Source organism: Lithobates pipiens, unplaced genomic scaffold (assembly GCF_037356315.1).
Source record: "Lithobates pipiens isolate NorthernLeopardFrog02 unplaced genomic scaffold, aLitPip1_a1.2 Scaffold_16, whole genome shotgun sequence".
NCBI classification, from domain to species: Eukaryota; Metazoa; Chordata; class Amphibia; order Anura; family Ranidae; genus Lithobates; species Lithobates pipiens.
Genome location: NW_027507748.1, coordinates 384,720,985 through 384,745,767, shown reverse-complemented (window position 1 = coordinate 384,745,767; position 24,783 = coordinate 384,720,985). Strand labels below are relative to the sequence as shown.

General features: G+C 46.6%; 2 protein-coding genes across 6 annotated transcripts in view; one reads left to right on the top strand and one right to left on the bottom strand.

Moving 5' to 3' along the window:
- Positions 1-9,708, bottom strand: part of LOC143983027 (multidrug and toxin extrusion protein 2-like) — a 134,054-nt gene extending 124,346 nt beyond the window's left edge. Inside the window, exon 1 of one of the 3 annotated variants that reach the window (XM_077482252.1) lies at positions 9,518-9,708. In XM_077482252.1, coding sequence (XP_077338378.1) covers positions 9,518-9,649 — 132 coding nt within the window. In that variant the 5' untranslated portion in view covers positions 9,650-9,708. Of the gene's footprint in view, positions 1-9,144; positions 9,161-9,517 lie in introns of those variants that run through there. The other 2 variants (XM_077482251.1, XM_077482253.1) reach the window with 2 other exon arrangements.
- Positions 9,678-24,783, top strand: part of LOC143983028 (multidrug and toxin extrusion protein 2-like) — a 76,200-nt gene continuing 61,094 nt past the window's right edge. For 2 of the 3 annotated variants that reach the window (XM_077482255.1, XM_077482254.1), the window contains exon 1: positions 22,441-22,627. In XM_077482255.1, coding sequence (XP_077338381.1) covers positions 22,460-22,627 — 168 coding nt within the window. In that variant the 5' untranslated portion in view covers positions 22,441-22,459. Of the gene's footprint in view, positions 9,763-22,440; positions 22,628-24,783 lie in introns of those variants that run through there. The other variant, XM_077482256.1, reaches the window with a different exon arrangement.

Genomic DNA, 24,783 nt, shown 5'->3' with positions numbered 1-24,783 from the left:
GGTGGCTGCGGGACAAAAGTTGTGCTAGCCACCTCACCAGCTTGAACTGCACTTATGGGACTCGCTATGTCACCAAGTGTTACTGCAGTGCTGGATGTACGACCAGGATGTACTAGCCCGCTGGTGCTTGCCAGTTCACCAGAAGGATAAGCAGCAGATACAAGAGCCCTGCGGTTCTTGCACCTCAACAACAGCAGAAGAAAGGGGTCAGGTACGCCTGACCTTGGCAGGGACCCATACTCCGTCGTCAGAGCTATCTGAGCCTGAATCGGACAGATGGGAGACTTCCTCTTCACTCTCATCTGTCATGCTCAGAAACGTGTATGCCTCTTCACTAGTGTACCTTTGATTGGACATTTTGGGTTCTAAATTTGCTGGTACAACTAGTGAGACTCAAAGGAAAAAATAAATAAATAAAAAAAGGGACCGCCTGACTGTCTGCGACTGCTTCAAACGCTACCAAAAAACTGTTTCCATTCATAGGGACCAGGCCTGACTCTGGGAATGTTGCAGTTATTTGTTAATTGTTTTGTAAGAGATAGTGATTGATTGATTGATACTGCACTTGGGTGGGCTGGGCGGAGGGGCTAAATGCAGGTGCTAGCGGGTATCTGGGCTGATCCCGCTAACACTGGGAACCCTGAACTACTGGGGACGCTAGTATAGAGCTGATAAGATCAGATATCGATCCGTTCAGACACTATACTACCAAGAGGGATGTATGGTGCGTGCATGGGTGTTAGCGCTACTGGCACTAATACATTATATTAAAACCTGATATCACCTGCTGGATGATCGGGGGGGGGGTTTATTCTATTTCTATTGTATTAGATGTGCAAACAATAAGATGAGAGCACATCCAATATCTACAGAGAGTAATGGTATGAGCTGACTGGTTGTACAGAATTCGATAGATCAACTGACTTCAGTACAACCAGCGTGTCTTTTTTTGTTTTCGATCACTGCTGGCTGCTATAGCTGGCAGCAGTGATCACTGTATTCTGATGGCTCGGAAACCTTCACCTAAGAGCACAAACCGACATACAGCTCTTAGAGAAGCTTGGTAATCAAATGCCAGGCTTCCCTAGCATTACACCTGTGCGGCTGCGACCAAGTCTGGGCACAAGCCAGCACAGGCTCCTAGAGACGCACGATGGTGCCTAGTAAGGGGAGAGCTGGGATATGACATTAATTACATAGTATCCCTGCCACTCCTAAACCTGCTCCACTGCTGCACCAGGCCCACGTTGCCCTTAATCTGACCCTATGAGCTGGTGCACTGGCCTGCACAGAGAGAGAGAGACTTCTCAACATTGCTTCCACAGAGAAAATGCAATATGGAGCAGCCTCTCTCTCTCTGTGCCTGCAATGTGAAGCGATTTCTCTCTCTCTGTGCCTGCAATGTGAAGCGATTTCTCTCTCTCTGTGCCTGCAATGTGAAGCGATTTCTCTCTCTCTCTCTGTGCCTGCAATGTGAAGCGATTTCTCTCTCTCTCTGTGCCTGCAATGTGAAGCGATTTCTCTCTCTCTGTGCCTGCAATGTGAAGCGATTTCTCTCTCTCTGTGCCTGCAATGTGAAGCGATTTCTCTCTCTCTCTGTGCCTGCAATGTGAAGTGATTTCTCTCTCTCTGTGTGCCTGCAATGTGAAGCGATTTCTCTCTCTCTGTGCCTGCAATGTGAAGCGATTTCTCTCTCTCTGTGTGCCTGCAATGTGAAGCGATTTCTCTCTCTCTCTGTGCCTGCAATGTGAAGCGATTTCTCTCTCTCTGTGTGCCTGCAATGTGAAGCGATTTCTCTCTCTCTCTGTGCCTGCAATGTGAAGCGATTTCTCTCTCTCTCTGTGCCTGCAATGTGAAGCGATTTCTCTCTCTCTGTGTGCCTGCAATGTGAAGCGATTTCTCTCTCTCTGTGTGCCTGCAATGTGAAGCGATTTCTCTCTCTCTCTGTGCCTGCAATGTGAAGCGATTTCTCTCTCTCTCTGTGCCTGCAATGTGAAGCGATTTCTCTCTCTCTGTGTGCCTGCAATGTGAAGCGATTTCTCTCTCTCTCTGTGCCTGCAATGTGAAGCGATTTCTCTCTCTCTGTGTGCCTGCAATGTGAAGCGATTTCTCTCTCTCTCTGTGCCTGCAATGTGAAGCGATTTCTCTCTCTCTCTGTGCCTGCAATGTGAAGCGATTTCTCTCTCTCTGTGTGCCTGCAATGTGAAGCGATTTCTCTCTCTCTCTGTGCCTGCAATGTGAAGCGATTTCTCTCTCTCTCTGTGCCTGCAATGTGAAGCGATTTCTCTCTCTCTCTGTGCCTGCAATGTGAAGCGATTTCTCTCTCTCTCTGTGCCTGCAATGTGAAGCGATTTCTCTCTCTCTGTGTGCCTGCAATGTGAAGCGATTTCTCTCTCTCTCTGTGCCTGCAATGTGAAGCGATTTCTCTCTCTCTCTGTGCCTGCAATGTGAAGCGATTTCTCTCTCTCTGTGTGCCTGCAATGTGAAGCGATTTCTCTCTCTCTCTCTGTGCCTGCAATGTGAAGCGATTTCTCTCTCTCTCTGTGCCTGCAATGTGAAGCGATTTCTCTCTCTCTGTGCCTGCAATGTGAAGCGATTTCTCTCTCTCTCTCTGTGCCTGCAATGTGAAGCGATTTCTCTCTCTCTCTGTGCCTGCAATGTGAAGCGATTTCTCTCTCTCTGTGCCTGCAATGTGAAGCGATTTCTCTCTCTCTGTGCCTGCAATGTGAAGCGATTTCTCTCTCTCTCTGTGCCTGCAATGTGAAGTGATTTCTCTCTCTCTGTGTGCCTGCAATGTGAAGCGATTTCTCTCTCTCTGTGCCTGCAATGTGAAGCGATTTCTCTCTCTCTGTGTGCCTGCAATGTGAAGCGATTTCTCTCTCTCTCTGTGCCTGCAATGTGAAGCGATTTCTCTCTCTCTGTGTGCCTGCAATGTGAAGCGATTTCTCTCTCTCTCTGTGCCTGCAATGTGAAGCGATTTCTCTCTCTCTCTGTGCCTGCAATGTGAAGCGATTTCTCTCTCTCTGTGTGCCTGCAATGTGAAGCGATTTCTCTCTCTCTGTGTGCCTGCAATGTGAAGCGATTTCTCTCTCTCTCTGTGCCTGCAATGTGAAGCGATTTCTCTCTCTCTCTGTGCCTGCAATGTGAAGCGATTTCTCTCTCTCTGTGTGCCTGCAATGTGAAGCGATTTCTCTCTCTCTCTGTGCCTGCAATGTGAAGCGATTTCTCTCTCTCTGTGTGCCTGCAATGTGAAGCGATTTCTCTCTCTCTCTGTGCCTGCAATGTGAAGCGATTTCTCTCTCTCTCTGTGCCTGCAATGTGAAGCGATTTCTCTCTCTCTGTGTGCCTGCAATGTGAAGCGATTTCTCTCTCTCTCTGTGCCTGCAATGTGAAGCGATTTCTCTCTCTCTCTGTGCCTGCAATGTGAAGCGATTTCTCTCTCTCTCTGTGCCTGCAATGTGAAGCGATTTCTCTCTCTCTCTGTGCCTGCAATGTGAAGCGATTTCTCTCTCTCTGTGTGCCTGCAATGTGAAGCGATTTCTCTCTCTCTCTGTGCCTGCAATGTGAAGCGATTTCTCTCTCTCTCTGTGCCTGCAATGTGAAGCGATTTCTCTCTCTCTGTGTGCCTGCAATGTGAAGCGATTTCTCTCTCTCTCTGTGCCTGCAATGTGAAGCGATTTCTCTCTCTCTCTGTGCCTGCAATGTGAAGCGATTTCTCTCTCTCTGTGCGGGCAATGTGGAGTAATTTGGTGGTTAAATAGGCCACTTGACTGGACTTGCCCCCCAGGCCTAAGGCTGCCAGCCCTCCCCTGCCTGTCAGTGTTTAAACTTACACAGGCAGGGGAGGATTTCATTCTTCAGGACCGATCAGCAGAAATCATTGGCCTGGGCCTGAAGACTGATCGGTTCTGAAGCAAAACCGATCACCGCGGCTGTGGTAAGGCAACGCCAATTTGTCCAGCCGGGCCAACCTGCCACAGTAAAACTGCGGCGGCTTGTCTGGAAGTAGTTAAAGAAGATCTACTAGGTTATAGGATACACCTGCAGACTTCCCCTCACATTTACCTCAGTAGCCAGAGCCCTTTCAGTCTGGATCAATAAACTGGAAACTGTGACCAAGTGTCAAAGCAGCCCTGATCCTCTTCTTTTTTGAGACCCATGCTGGTAGTCCTGGCTCCTCCCCCCTGCCAAGTGCCCCTAATGGCAAGTTTTTTACCTTAAGACTTTGGAACCATTTTAACCTTATTGTTTTGGGATGTCCTCTTCAGTCTTCTACTTCCCAATATTCTCCCTAAAGCTTGCCATATACTGTCACTTTGGCTGGTTCCTGAGGAACCAAATGAAATGTACTCATTGGATGGGCCAATTGGTTGCCTTCTGCCCAAAATGTCTAAATTGAAAATAAATAAATACATTTTCGAAAGTGTTGGGCAGCACAGTTGTTGGCTGGTGAGTGACTGTCTCAGCTGCTGTTCAGGTATTTTGACACACAGCTTGGCAACCTGTCAAAGTATAATAATTGCAGCATAGATTCTTCCACCCATGCTGTATAACATTGATGGAGGAACTGAATAAACCTTTTTTCAAACAAGCTAAACCAAAAACAAAAAATATAAATAAAACAAATAAATTATGAGGCCCCATTCACATCTCAGCACTTTGTAGCTTGAAGCTCAAAAAAGTTCTGAAGCTTTTTTTTGGCATTAATTTAAATGCGTCATTCATGTATTTTTTGTGCGCATTGACGAGTTTTGACACGCATTTTTGCGCCATTTTGTGCTCAAATAAAAAAATAATATATGAATAAATACATAACTAAAAGGCATCATAAATAGATAAAATAAATTAATCATATGTAATACATAAACATAAAAAAAAATTATTATAATAATAATAATAAACACTCCAAAAAAAAATGTTTATTTTGTGTTACAGTTATGCCGCGTACGCACGATCAAACAATCTGGTGGAAAACTTTTTTTACCCAAAAGTCCTGCGGACTAAGATTGGAGTTTTGCACATCAATCTGTCCACCGGACTCGCATTTCGGCGGACAGTACGGCCGTGTGTGTGCCAGTCCGCCGTACTTTTGAAATGAGCGGACTTTTTCCGGGACCAGCGAAGGAAGCGTCGTTGGCCCCGTCACCTGGTATGGAGTTAAAGGGGAATCCCTACGCTGAAAAAATGGTGTGGGGGTCCCCCCCCAGGTCCATATCAGACCCTTATCCGATCACGCTACCCGGCCGTCCAGGAAAGGGGGAGGGGACGAGCGAGCGCCCCCCCCCCCTCCTGAGCCATACCAGGCCGCATGCCCTCGACATGGGGGGTGCCTTAGGGAAGGGGGGCCGCGCGCCCCCCCACCCCAAAGCACCTTGTCCCCATGTTGATGAGGACAAGGGCCTCTTCCCGACAACCCTGGCCGTTGGTTGTCGGGGTCTGCGGGCGGGGGGCTTATCGGAATCCGTGAGCTCCCTTTACCGGCCCCCCACCCTATGTGAATGAGTATGGGGTACAACGGGGTCTTCTTCCGTCTTCGGGGGTCTTCTCGCCGGACTCCTCCGCTATCTTCTGCTAGCTCTTTTACTAGCGGAGGAGCCTGGCTTTCTTCTTCGCCGCCGCCCTCTTCTTCTGACTTCGGGGGTCTTGTCCCCCTCTTCGGTTCTTCTTGCTGGGCCACCGCGCTTCTTCTAGCTCTTTTACAAGCGGTGGCCCGGTCTTCTGTCGCCGTCTTCTATTCTTCTCTTCTGGAGATGTTGCTGTCTCCGGTCACTATGACAGGACACGCGGCGTGTGGAGACTTACATAGGGACATCGCCGGATGATGTCCCCGCCCATTATGATGTCACAGTTCCAGCATCCGGCGATGTCCCTATATAAGTCGCCGCACGTCCTGTCATATTCACCGGAGACAGCGACGAGGTAACATCTCCAGAAGAGAGGAGAAGAACAGAAGGCGAAAGAGGCAGCGGCGACAGAAGACCGGGCCACCGCTTGTAAAAGAGCTAGAAGAAGGCACGTTGGCCCGCAAGAAGAACCGAAGAGGGGGACAAGACCCCCGAAGTCGGAAGAAGAGGGCGGCGGCGAAGAAGAAAGCCGGGCTCCTCCGCTAGTAAAAGAGCAAGCAGAAGATAGCGGAGGAGTCCGGCAAGAAGACCCCCGAAGATGGAAGAAGACCCCCGGAGCTGTGCAATAAACTATTTTAACCCTTGTGTGTTGTTTTTTTTTTTTTCACAGGTGAATGGGTAGGGGTACATTGTACCCCATACTCATTCACATAGGGTGGGGGGCCGGTATCCGGGGGCCCCCTTATTAAAGGGGGCTCACGGATTCCGATAAGCCCCTCGCCCGCAGACCCCGACAACCAACGGCCAGGGTCGTCGGGAAGAGGCCCTTGTCCTCATCAACATGGGGACAAGGTGCTTTGGCGTGGAGGGGCCACGAGGCCCCCCCTTCCCCAAGGCACCCCCCCATGTTGGGGGCATGCGGCCTGGTACGGCTCAGGAGGGGGGGGGGGCGCTCACTCGTCCCCACCGCCTTTCCTGGCCGGCCAGGTAGCGTGCTCGGATAAGGGTCTGATATGGACCTGGGGGGGGGCCCCCACACCCTTTTTTCAGCGTAGGGATTCCCCTTTAACTCCATACCAGGTGACGGGGCCAGCAACGCCTCCTTCCCTGGTTCCGGCTACCTGGAGCCGCGCTCAAAATGAACGGACTTTCCTCCGTGTGTGTGGGCGAGTCCGTTCATTTCAAAAGTACGGCGGACCTAGTCCGCCCCAAAAGTGCCGTGTGTGGGCAGGTAGCTCGTATGGAAAGTCCGGCGGTTTGTCCGTCAGACTAAGTCCGCTGGATAGTCTGATACGCGTGTACGCAGCATAAGGATGAGCTCAGACACGTTCACATAGTCCATGTGCAGAGCCCGCCAGGATGTCGGCGCAGCGCTGCGCTAATCACAGGCAGTGGGACATTGCCCGATGCGCAGCTGCGCCAACTTCCTGGCGGGCTCTGCACATGGACCATGCGATAACGCCTGAGCTCATCCCTAATGACCACTGATTTGGAAGTGTCTGATGGCTTGACTCCAGTTGGCTGATGCCCTCAGGAAGCTGGAAGTCACTGAGACAGACACTGATACTCCAGGGATCTCCCCTTGTCCCCGGGTCCCGTACTGAGTGGTCAGCCTCATGCATTGTGAACACAGTAGGTCAGCTGCTCAGCATTGGCTCCATTAAAAGAATGATCTGTATTTTCTGAATGAATGCAAAGCACTCTCTGATTGGATGAGGTGGCGAGAGTGATGTCAGTGCATCACAGCGTCCACGTATGGTATATACATAGTGCAGGGCTCGACAAACCCCAGGCGCCAGGTCGCCAATGCAACCAGAAATCGCAACCTGGCGCCTAAGCTGCCACCAGCCCACTCACTATTGATGCCCCAGACATGCAGCGCATGAACACTGACTGCCGTCCTCCTCCTTCCTCCACACATGCCGCGCTAAGTGTGTGAAACTGACAAACAATGGAGAGAGGAGGATCTGTAAGATTTCAGCCTGGTGTTGGGGTGGGCGGGACCCGACCGGGGTGGGCAGGACTCAGCAGCTATCAAACATCAGCCAATGGGATCTGGGCGGGCCACTACGTGTATGTGGCCCCGCCCCTTTTCTTAAGCAGCCCAATCGTTGGCTGGTGTTTGATAGCTGCTGAGTCCCGCCCACCCGGCAATTCCGACATTAAGCTCAATTCTGACAGTTCCTCTGTTACATTTCAGTAACAGAGTGCTCCATGTGAAATCTGCCAGTGCCACCTGCCAGCGCCAACCAGTGCCATCTGCCAGTGCCAACCAGTGCCACCGCCAATCAGTGCCACCTTCCACTGACAATCAGTGCCACCTGCCAGTGCCACCACCAATCAATACCACCAACCAGTGCCACCTGCCACCACCAACCAGTGTCACCTCTAATCCGTGCCACCTACCAGTGCCACCTGCCAGTGACAATCAGTGCCACCTGCCACTACCAATCAGTGCCACCTGCCAGTGCCACCGTCAGTCAGTGCCACCTGCCAGTGCCATCTGCCACCGCCAATCAGTGCCACCTTCCATCAGTGCCACCTGCCACCGCCAAACAGTGCAACCAGCCACCACCTACCAGTGCCACCTGCCACCAACCAGTGCCACCTGCCAGTGCCACCGCCAATCAGTGCCACCGCCAACCAGTGCCAACTAGTGCCACCGCCAACCAGTGCCAACTAGTGCCACTGCCAACCAGTGCCACCTGCCAACACCAACTAGTGCCACCGCCAACCAGGGCCACCTGCCAGTTCCAAACCAGTGTCACCTGCCAGTGCCACCACCAATCAGTGCCTCCTGCCAGTGCCACCGCCAATCAGTGCCAACTAGTGCCACCGCCAACCAGTGCCCCCTGCCAACACCAACCAGTGCCACCGCCAATCAGTGCCATCTGCCAGTGACAACTAGTGCCACCGCCAACCAGGGCCATCCGCCATCACCAACCAGGGCCACCTGCCACTTCCAAACCAGTGCCACATGCCGCCGCCACCTGCCAGTGCCAATAGTGTCACCTGCCAGTTCCAACCCAGTGTCACCTGCCAGTTCCAACCAGTGTCACCTGCCAGTGCCATCTGGCAGTTCCACGTGCCTGCCAGTGGCAGCCAGTGCCACCTGCCAGTGCCAGCCAGTTCCATCTGTTGCCAGCCTTACTCTTTCTGGTCAGCCCATAACCCTGATGTAACAGCGTTTCATTGGAGTTATTGACTGGGTGCTCCATTGTGAGTTAGGGATAGGGGGTGAAAATGAGTGGCCTTACCCCGGGAGCTGACAATCCATACCACTCTAAAAAAAAAAAAAAAAAAAAAACTGGCTCCTAACTTTTTTAACTGGTTCCAAAATTCAAAGCAAATTTGCCAACCCCTGACATAGTGGATCTAAGCTGTATTAATGTAAAGCCCCATCACTATCAGATTTTCTGCTGATTTTTTTTTTCCTTCAGATTTACCAAAACCTTAGGAGTTTCAATGTGTATGCAATCAGGCAGGCCCTTGTACTACATGGTTTTGGTAAACCTGAAGGAAAAACTCAGCAGAAAAGCTGATAGTGTGTATGGGACTACGAGTATAACAAATACCATACCTGAAATTATTCTTCAACAGTGGTAGGCAACCGCAGCACTCCAGATGCGGTGAAACTACAAATCCCATCATGCATTGTCCTCTGGAAGCCCTGGCTGTCTTGCAATGTCTCATGGGATTTGTAGTTTCCTAACAGTTGAGGGCTACACAGCAAGCTAAGCATGGCTTATCTACTTACAGTCTTTACATTATGAAATAGCGTTTCACAGACGGCATGGAGAAAGACTACAGAAGCTGAATGTACAATTGCCATTGTGGGTGATATAAGGAAAAACATGAGGAAATAAATGAGATGCCCCTAATAGGATAGACGTTGTTTATATAGTAGAGGTGTTCACACAGCGTTGTGTACTGTACATATCAGACAAGCTCACCACAGGCCCGGCCAGCACACACAACTCCTTCACTTCAGCCCAGAAGTGGAGCGGCAGCGCCCGGCGGATCATCCTCCCCATACAGCCGCTGTCTGTCCTCAGCTCCCCGGTGTCTCCTCCATTCCCCGTCATTGTCAAGTCTGCTTGTGTCCTCCAGGCTGCCTGCACGTGTACCCCTAGCCCCGCCCTCCCCGTGCCCACACAGCGGGGAGGAACGGCTGTATAATGGTACTGTGTATGGGAAGGTAAGAGGGAGAACACACTACACTGCTTCCATATCACTAGACTGTCTAATGCCAGCTGTGGGCTTACCTTACACACCTACATGTAACATTTTACGAGAATGAACCATTTCAATACTGACCACTCTTACCCCCTTCCTGTCCAGGCCAGCTGTCAGTGCTGTCAATATACTCAGTCATACAACTCTGTACCCAAATTACATTTTATCATTTTATTCACACAAATAGAGCTTTTTTTTAATGGTATTTAAAGCAGCGTTCCACCCAAAAGTGGAACCTCCTCGTATCTGCCCCCCTACCCCATGCCACATTTGTCACACTGTTTTTGACAGGTGCCGTTGCTCACTTCCAGGAGACAGCGCCACGGCACCGTCCCCCTAAAGTTCGCCACCCCCTCCTCCTTCCCCCGTCGCCAGGCCAATTAGAAAGCGCAACACACTTTGCACAGTAGGGAACCGGCTGTGAAGCTGAAATGCTTCACTGCCCGTTTCCCTTTACGTGGAATGCGACCGACAGCCGAAAATGGGCTTGGGGTGCCAGCATCACGGGCTCCCTGGACAGTTAAGTGTCCTTATATTAAAAGTCATCAGCTACAGTATTTGTAGCTACTGACTTTTAGTTTTTTTTTCCCCCAGGCGGAAATCCGCTTTAACCGCTTGCCGACCAGCCCCCGTAGTTGTACTGCGGCAACATGGCTCTAGGGGATGCATGCCCACGGAGCCGATGCGAGTGCCCTGCGGTCGCAATCACCGCCAAGCTCCCTTGATCGCTCGGGGCACACACAGATCCCAGTTCCAGATAGATAGATTGTCTGTTCATACAGAGTATGAACAGACGATCTGTCATCTCCCCTACACAGTCCCCTCCCTCTTCAGTTAGAACACACACTAGGAAACACATTAACCCCTTGATCGCCCCCTAGTGTTAACCCCTTACCTGCCAGTGTCATTTTTACAGTAATCAATGCATTTTTATAGCACTGATCACTGTATAAATGCCAATGGTCCCAAGAATGTGTCAAAATTGTCCAATGTGTCCACCATAATGTCGCAGTCCCGATAAATATCACAGATCGCCAATATTACTAGTAAAATAACTATATAAAAATAACTGTATAACTTTTGCGCAAACCAATCAATAATCGCTTATTGCGATTTTTTTTTTACCAAAAATATGTAGAAGAATACATATCAGCCTAAACTGAGGAAAAAAATCATTTTTTTATATATATATTTTTGGGGTTTTTAGTATAGAAAAATGTAAAAAAATATTGCTTTTTTTCAAAATTGTCAATCTTTTTTTGTTTATAGCGCAAAAAATCAAAAACACAGAGGTGATCAAATACCACCAAAAGAAAGCTCTATTTGTGATGAAAAAAGAACGTCAATTTTGTTTGGGTGCCACAACGCATGACCGCGCAATTGTCAGTTAAAGCGGCGCAGTGCCGGATCACAAAAAGTGCTCTGGTCAGGAAGGGGGTAAAACCTTCCAGGGCTGAAGCGGTTAATCACCACTGGCTTTTTTGTTCTTTGCTAAATAAGCAAAAAAAGACCACGAATGTTGAAAAAAAACACGTTTTTTTTTTCCTTTCATTTCTGTTATAAAATGTTTCAAATAAATAATCTTTGTTCATAAATTTAGGCCAAACTGTATTCTGCTACAGTTCGGTGGAAAAAAATAAGTCCACAAACAATGGTATAAATCTGAAAATTAATCAATCCTGATGTACTGACGCCCTATCATTTCCTGAGGCCCAAAACCGGTACAGATACCTCCCAAATGACCCCTTTTTGGACTTTTTCCCTGCATTTTCTGAAGATTCAGCAGCCCAATCAAATTAATGAGCTGCTGTGTCCAGGTAAATGTGAAATCTACCACTCGCAACAATGTGAACCTAGCCTTAAAGGATATGTAAAAGTTCGTTTTTTTAGAAAAAAAACAAACAAACAAACATGTCATACTTACCTCCTCTGTGCAGTTGGTTTTGCACAGAGTGGCCCGGTCCTCCTTTTCTGGGGTCCCTCAGCAGCATTCTTGGCTCCTCCTCTTCTCAAGTGCCCCATTGGATAGCATGCTCCCGTGTCCTGCTGCTGCATATATTGACACAGACAGCAGGATTTGGCCCTGCCCCCCAGCTCCCCTGTCACTGGATTTGATTGACAGCAGCGGGAGCCAATGGCTGCCTGCTATCAATCTATCCAATCAGGACCCAAGACACCGGCTGGAGCTGGTGAGCTCATCCCCGTCGCTGGAAAGGTCAGGTAAGTAAAAGGGAGGCTCTGTGGGGCTGCATCACAGAAGGTTTTTCACCTTAATGCATAGAATGCATTAAGGTGAAAAACCTCAAACCTGCATTACATACTAGCACATTATATGAAACTTACTTCAAAACAAAGCCTTCCAGCGATATGAAGTCATCGCTGGAGACAGCTTCCATCTTCACCCGTCTTGCTTTTCCGGTTCGCGGACTCCAGTTCTGTGACTGGCCAAAGCCGCAATGACGTCACTCCCGCGCATGCGCACGGGGCACAGGGCTCTGAAGGAAGGGCATGGGTGGTCGTTGCTTCAGAGCGCATGTGCCAGTGATGTCACTGGCTGCATGTACAATAAATATCTCCTAAATGGTGCAGGTTTAGGAGATATTTACACTAGCTATAAGTAAGCCTTATTATAGGTAAAACTCAAAGATGGAAGTTTGCTTCCTCTTTAAGTCTAGTACACACAAAGAGAAAATCGGAAGAATGATTGTTCATTTTATTTTTTGCACGCTTGCTTTGTATACTGGTCCAAATCATTTGGTGGAGGGGGGATTATGGTGTGGGGTTGTTTTTCAGGGGTTGGACTTGCCCCTTAGTTCCAGTGAAGGGAACTATTAAAGCATCAGCATACCAAAACATTTTAGACAACTTCATGCTGCCAACTTTGTGGGAACAGTTTGGAGATGGCCCCTTCCTGTTCCAACATGACTGCGCACCAGTGCACAAAGCAAGGTCCATAAAGACATGGATGAGCGAGTTTGAGGTGGAGTAACGTGACTGGCCTGCAAAGAGTCCTGGCCTCAACCCGATAGAACACCTTTGAGATGAATTAGAGTGGAGATTGTGAGCCAGGTCTTCTCAGCCAACATCCGTGCCTGACCTCATAAATGCGCTTCTGGAATGGTCAACCATTCTCATAGACACACTCCTAAACCTTGTGGAAAGCCTTCCCAGATGAGTTGAAGCTGTTATAGCTGCAAAGGGTGGGCCAACTCAATATTGAACCCTAGAGACTAAGACTGGGATGCCAATAAAGTGATACTAAAGTCTAATTTTTTTTAGTTCAAAATAACAAACATGTTTTACTTACCTGCCCTGTTTCAGTGGATGTGCACAGATTAGCCCAGATACTCCTCTTCTCAGGTCCCTCTTCTGTGCTCCTGGCCCCTCCCTCCTGCTGAGTGTCCCCACAGCAAGAACCTTGCTATGGGGGCACCTGAGCTCAGTCACAGCTCCTTGTGTCCATTCAGACACAGAGCCGCAGCCCGGCCCAGCCCCCTTTCTCTCCTCATTGGCTGACTGACTTTGATTGATAGCAGCGGGAGCCAATTGTACCATGCTGCTGTCTCAGCCATTGAGGAGGGGTGTCCCAGGCATCTGAGACACTCCTGCATCTCTGGATCTAGATGGGCACAGGTAAGTATTATGGGGGCTGTGGAGAGCTGCTGCACACAGAAGGCTTTTTATCTTAATGCATTAAGATATCAAAAACTTCTGCCATTACAACCACTTTAGCCTCTTAAGGACTGGAAGATTTGCCCCCTTAATGACCATGCCATTTTTTGCCATACGGCACTGCGTCGCTTTAACTCACAACTGCGCAGTCGTACGACATGGTACCCAAACAAAATTGATGTCATTTTTTCCCACAAATAAAGCTTTCTTTTGCTGGTATTTGATCACCTCTGCGGTTTTTATTTTTTTACGCTATAAACAAAAAAAGTGTGACAATTTTGGAAAAAAATAAAATAAAAATTTCTTCATCAGTTTAGGCCAATATGTATTCTTCTACATATTTTTGGTGAAAAAAAGAAATCGCAATAAGCATATATTGATAAGTGTGCACAAAACTTATAGCGTCTGCAAAATAGGGGATAGATATATGGCATTTTTTTTTTTACTAGCAATGGTGGTGATCTGTGGTTTTTAGCGGGACTGTGACATTGCGGCGGACAGATCGGACACTTTTGACACTTTTTTGGGACCATTGACATTCATACAGCGATCAGAGCTAAAAATAGCCACTGATTACTGTATAAATGTCACTGGCAGGGAAGGGGTTAACACTAGGAGGCGATCAAGGGGTTAAGTGTGTTCCCTGGGAGGTGTTGCTAACTGTATGGGGCTGGGCTGGCAGGGAGTAGAGAGAGATCGGTGTTCCTGATCACTGGAAACAGACGATCTCTTTCTCCTCTCCTGACATAATGGGGATCTGTTTGTGTACACTGACAGATTCACGTTCTGCCTGTCTCTGAGAATATCGCGGGTGGCCAGCGGACATCGAGTCCACCGGACCACCTGGTTGGCTCCCACACTCGCGAATGGGTGCATGTGACGTATACGTGCCCGATGTACAATGATGGGGATTTGCGCAGGGAAGCCAACTTGCCGCAGTACAACTACGGCGGGTTGTCCGTAACTAGTTAAAGTCCATGTGCATGCAAAGGCAGGGTCCCAATACCTTTGGCAATATAGTGCATGTGAGTGAACTACCCAAAATACCAAGGATTTGGCTGATTGCAGTGCACACAGAGGAAAAGCACACTAAATAGCTCACATACACCAATCCTCTCAATCCTTTGCTGACACAATAGCTACAAAGTAAAACAAAATACCTAGTGGTTCTTCTTATGTACATGTAGGAGTTAAGATTGTAACAAATAGAATGTTTCACAGTCTAGATCAGGGGTAGGCAACCTTTTGAGCAGTGTGCCGAAAAATGTTTTCAAAGAAATTGAACATGCTGATTTTATAACAACTAAGTGTCAGCTTCACACTTTCAATCACAAAAATGATTTTTTATAAAGTAAATGCTGTTAACTACTTTAGTAGTGAGAAATTAACATCCTGCACTCTCACGCCTCAGATCAGTCAGACCTTCTTCTCATCTATGAAATGTGTGATATGCAGAGTGGTGAAAGGAAGCAGAGATGAGACACATCTACATGTCCTGGCACACTCATCCTGCTGATCCACCACTCACATCTAGCCCACGTGCTTGTATGTGATGTATGGGATGTCAAGCATCTGAATCACATCAAAAGTAGTGTATGCACTACTTTTCAAATAGGGGACAGCGATCCAGTGTAGGCAAATCTACATTTGGAGTGTCATTTGGATTATATTGACACCCGCAACAGACCACATACCCAGTGCATTTTAAATGCGGCGTGGGAAATGGTGTGAACGAGCTTTCAAAGCAGTGAAAACCTTATCAGATTGCGCTGCAATCACAGCAAATCGCAACGCATGATGCTGTTGCCCAAGAAGCTTCTGCTCCTTTTTGAGCAACAAGCTTTGTGCATTGCAATTTTGCAGTAATGCTACCCCCAAAGAAGCCGCTGTATTTTGGACCCTTTTCCCCACTCACAGCACCCACAGCCAGGTAAAAGGGATTTTCACTCTTTCAAATGGCTCAATACACAGTATAGTTTTTTCTGGGGGGGGGGGTATTTAAGCACAGTTACTTTGATGGGGATTGAGGGTGCATGGGATACCCAGAACTGAAGAAAAACTGTAAACTCTAAACAAATGGTTGAGGACCTCCTAAGTCTCTGGCTGCTGTAAGCCAAACTGCAAACTGTGCTGCACAACAGTGGCAGTAATAGTGCAGCAGCAACAAGGAATACAAGTTCCAAACAATGCTACTAAAGACAGCACCTGGCTGTATTGCACAGCACCTAGCTGCTCTAGTCCCAAGGTTGGAGAGTAGTGCCGTGTACACACGACCGGACTTTTCGACAGCAAAGTTCCGAGGGAACGAATCCGACAATTCGATCTTGTGTGGGCATCATTGGACCTTTTCTGTCTAAAAATCTGACGGACTTTAGGAATAGAACGTTTCAAATCTTTCCGCGGAACCGGTTCCTATCGAGAAACCCGCTCGTCTGTATGCAGGTTCATTGGAGCAACAACAACGCAAGGGCAGCTATTGGCTACTGGCTATTGAACTTCCTTTTTCTAGTCCTGTCGTATTTCATTGCGTTAAGCAATCTGACTTGTTGGTGTGATCATGTGTAGACAAGTCCATTTTAGTGGAACTCCGTCGGAACTCTGTTGAAAAGTCAGTCATAAAGTCCATCAGAGTTCATTTAGACGGAAAGTCCAGTCGTGTGTACGTGGCATTAGACAAAAGCACAGCCCCACTGCATTGGAAAAAGTTTTATTTGCCCAGAGATGGGCTTTAACAAGTCAAGCCCACAGCGTAAGGCTGTTTTCACACAGCCTTCAGCTAATATAAGAGCATTGTTAGTATTATGATTTTACAAAGCATTTACAGAGCTTTGTTGAAGCTTTGTTGAAGCTTTTAAGTCTGGGTTCACACTGATGTGGCAGCGGGTCTCAGCAGGGAGTCAGGTGCGTCCCTGTACACCGATTGGGGTGCGAATCAGGTCCGAATTTTTGCATGATTACGCACCTGAAACTGAGCCAAAGGCACACAGGGCCCCTTTCTAATGCAGACCATGGCTGTCCCAGAGGTGTGTGAACTGACTCCATTGAGAGCCAGTCACAGTTTCCTGTCATGCGAATTGGATGCAGGGAAACCTGCATCCATTTCGCATCAGTGTGAACCCAGTCTAAAGTACCATTTAGCTCCAGTTTGCACATTTTAGACACAGATCTTAATAGGAATGTGCTGATTGCCAATTTAAATAAGATGCTAGCAAGGTTCTGTACTACTTGAAGCTTGTTGAAAGACTGCTAGCAGCTTATTTAAACTGACAATCAGGACTCTCATTAAGATCTTTGTATGGGGCGTGGCCAATGACCGGGATGAGAGGATGTGAGGCGCCCGAGCTCCGTCTGCACCGTTCAGAACCTGCTATAATCCTACTAGCCCGAGCACCATCCAAGGGTCTCTCCTGCCTCCCCAGACTCCCGGAACTCTGGAGCACACCAGCAATGGTGAAATATGGCCCGGCCATGGAGGATGCCCCGAGATTCATGCCGCCAGCGCCGCCATGTCAGCAACAGCAAAATGGTGCTGGCTGGCTCCATACACAGAAGCTCAGCTAGCCATCCTCCTCCCTGCCAACACAGCAGATTTGTGGAAAGGGTGAGTCACAGCATACTCCTACCTGTAGCCCTGTGGACCCCCTTCTATTCTCACCCCCAGAAGACACTGATCTCTTGACTTCAGCTGTAAGTGGGGTGGAGTGCTCTGGACATCTGCCTATATCTGTTATGAAAATGATACAAATCTATGGCAGTTGAAAAGGAGGGTCGCACACCGCAGGGATCATCCACAAGAAACTTTATTGGAGATTGCTTGGACTAAACACTATGTCAGAATGTCAGGGCTGGGCTCATCCCTTTCTTCTCAAAGCTGGCCGCTCAGCATGGACTTTTCCGTGCGAGTTTTGCCAAATATGGATTTTTCTCAAAGGAATTTCAACTGTGCAGGTAACCTGGGACAGCCACAGCTAGGTGTAGCTAGGACAAGGACATTATTACATGTTGTACATATTACACTGAACCTTCAGTAAAGTAATTTAAACTGCTTTGAGCCTGGTCTGCAGTTATTCAAGGGATGCATCACCGGGTCCCCCCTGCTCGGTGGCCTCCCATCCTCCTGCTCTCCATCACCAGTGGCTTCCTGTTCTCCTGCTCTCCACGGCGGCGGCTTCCATTTTAATTTTCTCCCTTCTTCTCGGCGGCCAATCAGGAGTTTTCTCTTTTCAGCCAATCGGAAAATGGGTCTCACACCCGCTTCTGATTGGCCAGATTGAGGATCAGTGTTTCAACAATGAATATTCATTCGCTGTTGTTACACACCTGGGTGGGCTCCAGTCGCATGCTCTGTGACTGGAGCCCATCCTATTTTGAAGCCTATTAGAGCCTCTGGCTCTAATCGGGTACTTCAAAACAATCCACTGCCACTGTAATTCATGTGCCCGGTGCCCCAAAAGGGGCCGGAAGCATGAATAGGGGTGGCCACGGTGGCCATGGATAGATTCATGCTATGCATGAATCTATCCATTTTGCATATAGGGAGTGGCCTGGAGAGAGAGGGCGGCGCCCCTAATGGACAGGCCCCCACTGGTTCTGGCTTTGCCCTAAAGAACCTGGATCTGTAAAAGCACTATGGGGTATATGTAACACCACTCCAGAAGGTTACCTGGCAAGGCAAGGAAGAGGAGGTAGTTGCCATAGGTAACCCTAAGAACAGCGTCAGCAACCAGTAATTTTTTGTAGCACCTGGTTAGGTGACAGGTCCTCTGGTAGCAAGGAGGTCGGTGCTCTGACTTTTTCTCTAGCTGTCCTTCTCCTCCCGTTACCGTGAACAGACTAGTGTTATGGAGATCAAAGGCCTGATCACTAGATAAAGAGTTAAGGTGATAATAAACAGACACTGTTTAATAAAACCTTCTCTTTCTGTATGTGAATGAGGGCACTGTTATTTTAATTGAAAAAAAAAATCTAACTTTTGCTTAATCAAAGTACACCTGTCACATGACCCAGACCTTTCCCAGCCTGTCTGCAGGTAAACATAAGCAGGAGGATCTTCTAGTCCTCTGCTGCTTGTCACATGTTCAAAATAAAATAAAAAAACAATCTTTGGAATATAGAGTAAAAATAAATAAATAATATCAATAAACTGTTTTAAATTGTCATACAAATATATATTGAACATTAAATACAAATTATTTTGTGGAAATAACGGTGTGGGCAAATTTCTGCCAGCCACAGGCTGTGTTATCCCCCTCCAGCCTGTGTCTTTGAATAACAGGGCGGTAAAACCACCATTAATCTACATGTAATATCCCACCCTTGTTATGTTTAGCTGGTTAGTGGGCATGAAGGAGGAGGGAGGAAGCAAGCTGTCATTTACCACTGTGTATATACCCACATGTGTGACTTTATAGTCACGTGGGCTGCTCAGATGTGATAGGGAGGAAATGCTCAGCATGAAATCAAACTGAAAACTGAGCATGTGCAGAGTTGCCACCACAGCTGCAAAATCCCTAGCTGAATTGGGGACATGGGCAGCAGGGGGAAATAGAGAGCAGAAGGATCAAACAGTTTTTTTGCAGTATACAGAAGGTGAATCTCATAGTGACTGAGTGAGTATGCACAGCATGTAACACCCCATTTATTTATAGTTTTCTATGGTGTGGTTTTAGTGAGTATGCATGGGGCCCACTATGTGCTCAGAGGGACTCCATTCTGTTACTGGGAGTGAGGTAACAGAGGTATGCTGGACTGGTGGAGTGGGTGAAGGCCCTGCTGCACAAAATCCAATGTGTTTCTTCATCAGTATTTGTTATCAGCATTAGCAGCCTAAAGAGGAAGTAAAGGCAAAAAAATAAAAAATAAAAAACACACCCTGTAAGGCAAAGGCATAATGAGCTAGTATGCATAGCTTACTAGCTCATTATAAATAACTTACCTGAGAACGAAGCCCCCGAAGCGGTCCTCCGTCTTCCCCTTCGCCGTTGCCATGGATCCCGCTGTGATTCGCCGGAGCCACGATGACGTCACTCCCGCGCATGTGCACGGGAGCCGACACTCGTGGCATATCGCCGCGATCTGCGGCCTGCTCAGTGCGCCTGCGCGCCGCTGTCTACGGCGCATGCGGTGGCATATGGTGGTTTCCTATATTTTTTATTTTGTTATGAAGAGAAAAACTGAAAAAAAAAGGTAGGTATAAAATAATGAGCATTAATCTTCTATAGATTCATGATCAATATTTTATATCTACCTGAATTTTTTTATCCAGCCAGCATGAGGGGGTTTTAGGCTTCTTTCTAAATGTTTCCTTCTGTCTCTTTTGCTGTAAAAAAGCCTGTTTACAGAACTCAGTAGTATAAGCTGATAATGTTTATTTGTAAAACATAGTTAATGGAGACTGTTGTCTATGCATTTGAGAGGTGATATAGGAGAGTTTGAAAAAACTCACCTAAAGTGAAGTTCCACCCAAAAGTGGAAGCTCTGCTTTTTGGCACCCTCCCCCCCCCCTCCACTGCCACATTTGGTATCTTTGGGGGGGGGGGGATCAGATACCTGTCAAAACCAGGTATCCTTCCCACTCCCGTGTAAGATCTCCACATCGTTGTGCAGCGATCTACAAAACTTCCGGCCCACCCTCCTCCTCCCTCCCCCCTACCCCTGCTGCCTTCTGGGAGGCACACAGGGCGCAGAAGATAGCAGGACTATTCAGCAAGCGCATCGTGACTCGCGCATGCACAGTAGGAAACACAAGGCTTCACTACCCGTTTCCCTTAGTAAGGGTGCCGGCACCTGCACCCAGAGCTGAAGGATGGGTTGGCTTCAGGTGCTGACATCGAGGGCTCCCTAGACAGGTAAGTGTCCTTATTTTAAAAGTAAGCAGTTACAGTATTTGTAGCTGCTGACTTTTAATTTTTTTCACCCAGGCTGGAACTCCACTTTAACTACAAATCTTTTAACCTGGAATTTACTACAGCATTAGATTTGGAAAGCATAGCCTTCTTGGATTTAAAAATTAACATGTAAGATAAGATAATCATTACAGAAACCTTAATAAAACCAACTGGCTGTAACGGTTTAGTATCATTCCAAAGCTGAAATTGTAAAGCATGGATCAAGGATACCAAAAATGTTTTTCTTAGCTACCACTATAATTGTTTGAATGAAGGAATATAAGAGAGACAGGCATTAGCACTAAATAGGTCATTTAGGGAAATAATTACATTATGCATGTGGTAGAAAGAGTGTGTTAAGATGTATTGTAGATGGAAAGTCAATGGTTGTTATATCTACACAAAAGAAAAAGGAGATGAATGATACCCCCTCTTGTATGATATCCCCTAATGATAGAGTTAGGAGGAATTATAAAAAAGTATGGGACACTGGTACTAAAGAGTGTGTTGTTCAAATATTCCCCAAAAATCTAAAAGTGGTATTTAGAAGTAGGGATGGGCGAACGGTTCGGCCCGAGCATAAGTTCCGGCCGAACTTTCATTGTTTGGACATTCAGTGAACATCTGAACAAACGGGTCGTTCAACCATTTGTTCGGCCCCCGGACTGACCACAATGCATTGCAGCACTAAACAGTACATTGCAAGCCCTGATTGGCTGAAGCAGTAAAAGCTTCAGCCAATCAGAGAAAAGTGCACTGTCAGAGTCATGATTGGATAGAACAGGGCTCTGTTCAGTGCTATCAGTTAGTTAGTGTGCTATACTGTGCTATTTTTCTTCAATTGTCAGTGTAGAATATTAGTTTGTGTCAGTCTAGGGATAGTGTGAGTGTAGTGAGGAGGACCATCATTCAGCTTTGCATAATGTGCAGCTAGAGTAGGGACAGTTCAGATAGTTTCACTGTACTGTAGTGTGACCGTGTCGGTAATCTTTACATTAGTGTATAGCTAGAGTAGGGACAGTTCAGATAGCGTCAGTGTAGTGACGGTTGAACACTGTCTATTTGATTGCGTTACTGTGAGTTTAACGGCATTTACTTCTGTGTACGTTATTGCCAGTTTAACGCCATTTACTTCTGTGTGGGTTACTGCCAGATTACCACCATATAATTTAGTGTTCCTTACTGCCAGTTTAATGCTATATAGTTCTGTGTGCATTACTGCCAGTTTAACGACATATAGTTTTGTGTGCGTTATTGCCAGTTTAATGCCATATAGTTCTGTGTGCATTACTGCCAGTTTAACACCATATAGTTTTGTGTGCATTACTGCCAGTTTAACGCATATAGTTTTGTGTGCATTACTGCCAGTTTAACATCATATAGTTTTGTGCATTACTGCCAGTTTAATGCCATATAGTTTTGTGCGTTACTGCCAGTTTATCTCCATATCATTTGTGCGTTACTGCAAGTTTAACACCCTTTACTTCTGTGTGTGTTACTGCCAGTTTAATGCCATATAGTTTTGTGTGTGTTACTGCCAGTTTAACGCCATATATTTTGTGCATTACTTCAAGATTAATGCCATTTACTTCTGTGTGCATTACTGCAAATTTACCATCATATAGTTTTGTGTGTAACTGTCAGTTTAACGCCATATAGTTCTGTGTGCGTTACTGCAAGTTTAACGCCATTTACTTCTGCGTTCGTTACTGCCATATAGTTTTGCTCCATTACTGCAAGTTTAACACCGCACGCTGTGTTCTAAAGTTCTGGTGCAAACCGAACAGGGGTCTGTTTGGCCATCCCTATTTAAGAGAACATCTACTATAACTGATCTATTGGTGCACAGTTACAAAAATAATTACACTTGCTCTTTTCATGTATAAACAATAACTGTTTATCTGTATACGCTGATTACCACTGTCCCGCTCAGCTCCTTACCTGGCAAGATCATTTATGTCAGATTTTGCTTTTAGCTTCTTGTATGACAAGCAGTAGGGCAAACTGCTATAATAGATAATGTATCTTTGTTAATTAATACATCTGAAGTTTTCAAGCCAAAGCATATTTTAGGGAATTTATTCTAGCGATTATATTCAAATGGAGCATGATAGCCACCGTTTTGGAAATCAGGGAAATGGAATTGCCCAGCAAATTCTACAACTGCTTCAAAATAGTTGTAGCTTTATTTTTCAAAAGATACACCTGAGCATCCCAAGTAACCCAGTAGAGGAGATGAAGCAGCTATGTGGATTAGCCGGACCTCTGGTAAGTGATTGCTTCTCGCGAATCAGTTATGCATTTAAATTGTGATACTAAATAACTCCACACACAGATTTTAACATCATAGATGTCTAGTCAGGAAGCAAACACTGCATGTAAAATTCAAGATACTTCACCAATGTTTCTGATTTGATTGATATCTGGTCAATTTTGGCTTGAATTTCCCAAGAATTGAAATATTAAACAATGTAGGGAGGATAAACTTACCTTGAGAGAATTTCTCTTTTTAACGTGAATCATTCCGAGCCCTTGTCTATGGGATATAACCAAAGATGCAAGATTGTGCAGAAAAGTATAACATATACAGTTACTATAGATTTAAAAAAAAAAAAAATCAGATCCCAGCACTTATTGGGTTACATGCATTCTAGGCAGCTTTCTGGCTTCAAGGTGTGTTTTGAAAGATTGATGTTATCAGGCTTGTCCCCCCTAATTTGCTCAGCTCTCCTCTCTACAGGAAAAAAAACTTTTAGAAAACTGCATCCCTTGACTCCCTTTGGTCATTTTTTGCTGATGTTTGACCTTCAGAAATGGGTGCATGATTGTATAATACCACATCCTGTACATTTGGCCGCTACCCCATTATCATGTAATCAGGAAAGGGCCTATTTTCTGGCTGCTTCGTGAAATGCACACATTTTTAAGTTACTACCTTGAGCAGCATTTTGACTTCATAGACCAGCAGGTTTACTTTTATACTTTATGTCAGCTGTAACAGCAAATAAGCAAATAATATGGTAATGGTTAATATGCAAATACTGCCTTCCTAGATGGACAATGTGCCTTCCCACCACCAAATCTTGTACCCTCCAAATGTCCAGTATGGTGACCCATCAAGTAAATGGCCAAAAGAGAGACGTGGGAAGCAGAAACAGGTGGGTTAGCTACAAACACTGATAACAAGTAAACTTTTTGCACATTGGAGTGCTCAAAAAATTCTTGTGCAGTGTCTGCTAGGTACTTGCATGTACTGCAGACCTAATCACCCTCTTCAGTAGACTCTCCTATGTCTCAGAATCCTGCAAGGGCTTTCTAGATTTTTCCACAAAAGGTATCGTCAAAGATGGCTCAATTTTCCGCAGTTATATACCCACAAGGCATCTGTACTCTGGTAATGCCAAACAATGCACCAAGAAACAATATTCTACATAGCCAATGGGATCCTGCAGCTCCAAGCAGTTGGTCTAAAAATATAGGAGCCCCAATCCTTATTTCATTCACAGTGCATCCCAAATACCTCCTTCTCCAGAATGCGTGCCATATGCCAGAACATCTCTCTTATACCTGTAAGGTGAAAGGGAAGGAAAAGTACAGTGATAATGACAGGCCTCTACATGGTGCTGGCCCCCATACCAACAGAGAAAGAGTGTTGATAACTGTCAGTAGTACTTGAAAAAACTTGCACTGAAATGGAATTGCAGATACCATGTTCCAGGTAATGTTAATGTAGCAAGGTCCCAGGCCTCTTTTAGTCTAATGAGAACCTGCAGAGCCAGGGACAGCTGACATCCTTCTGTATAGAGTGGGTTGCAAGGCATAGTGGGTGTAATGTGAGGTAGATTCATGGGAGCCGGACACTTCTTGAATGCAAAGAGATTTTATTTTCTCTTGAACAGAACAGTGGGAGAGAGGGTTTAGGGCCAGGACAAATTTAGGTAGTTGCAATGTCAATTAGCAGACTGAGACTTCTACAGGTAGAAAGCCATGCAGGGAAAGGTATCCAGCAAGACACCACATCTGCATGTTTTGGAGCACTGTCTCCTATGGCAACAGTCTTAGAACAATTCCTAACACAAATTGTAACAAGATCCTTAACTTCTATACAGTCACTTCTTGTAGACTCTCAACCCACTGAGCTCCCAGTTTCACTCACTGGACTTGCTGATTCACTGCCACTGAATCCCGTGAGCTCTTCTAATCTTCTTACTTTAGTATCTTCCTCAAGCGTCAGCCCCACTTCCCTGCTGGGTCCCTGGCTAGGCACTCCAGATACTCCTCAAGCGTCACCCCACTGGCTGGGTCCCTGGCTTGGCACCTCCTGAAGTTTCCTGATTATTTACCGCCCCCGTGTGGTGAGAATACTGCTCCGATACTTGCTTCAGCTACTCACTATTGTCCCTGGTAACAAGGTGGATGGTTCT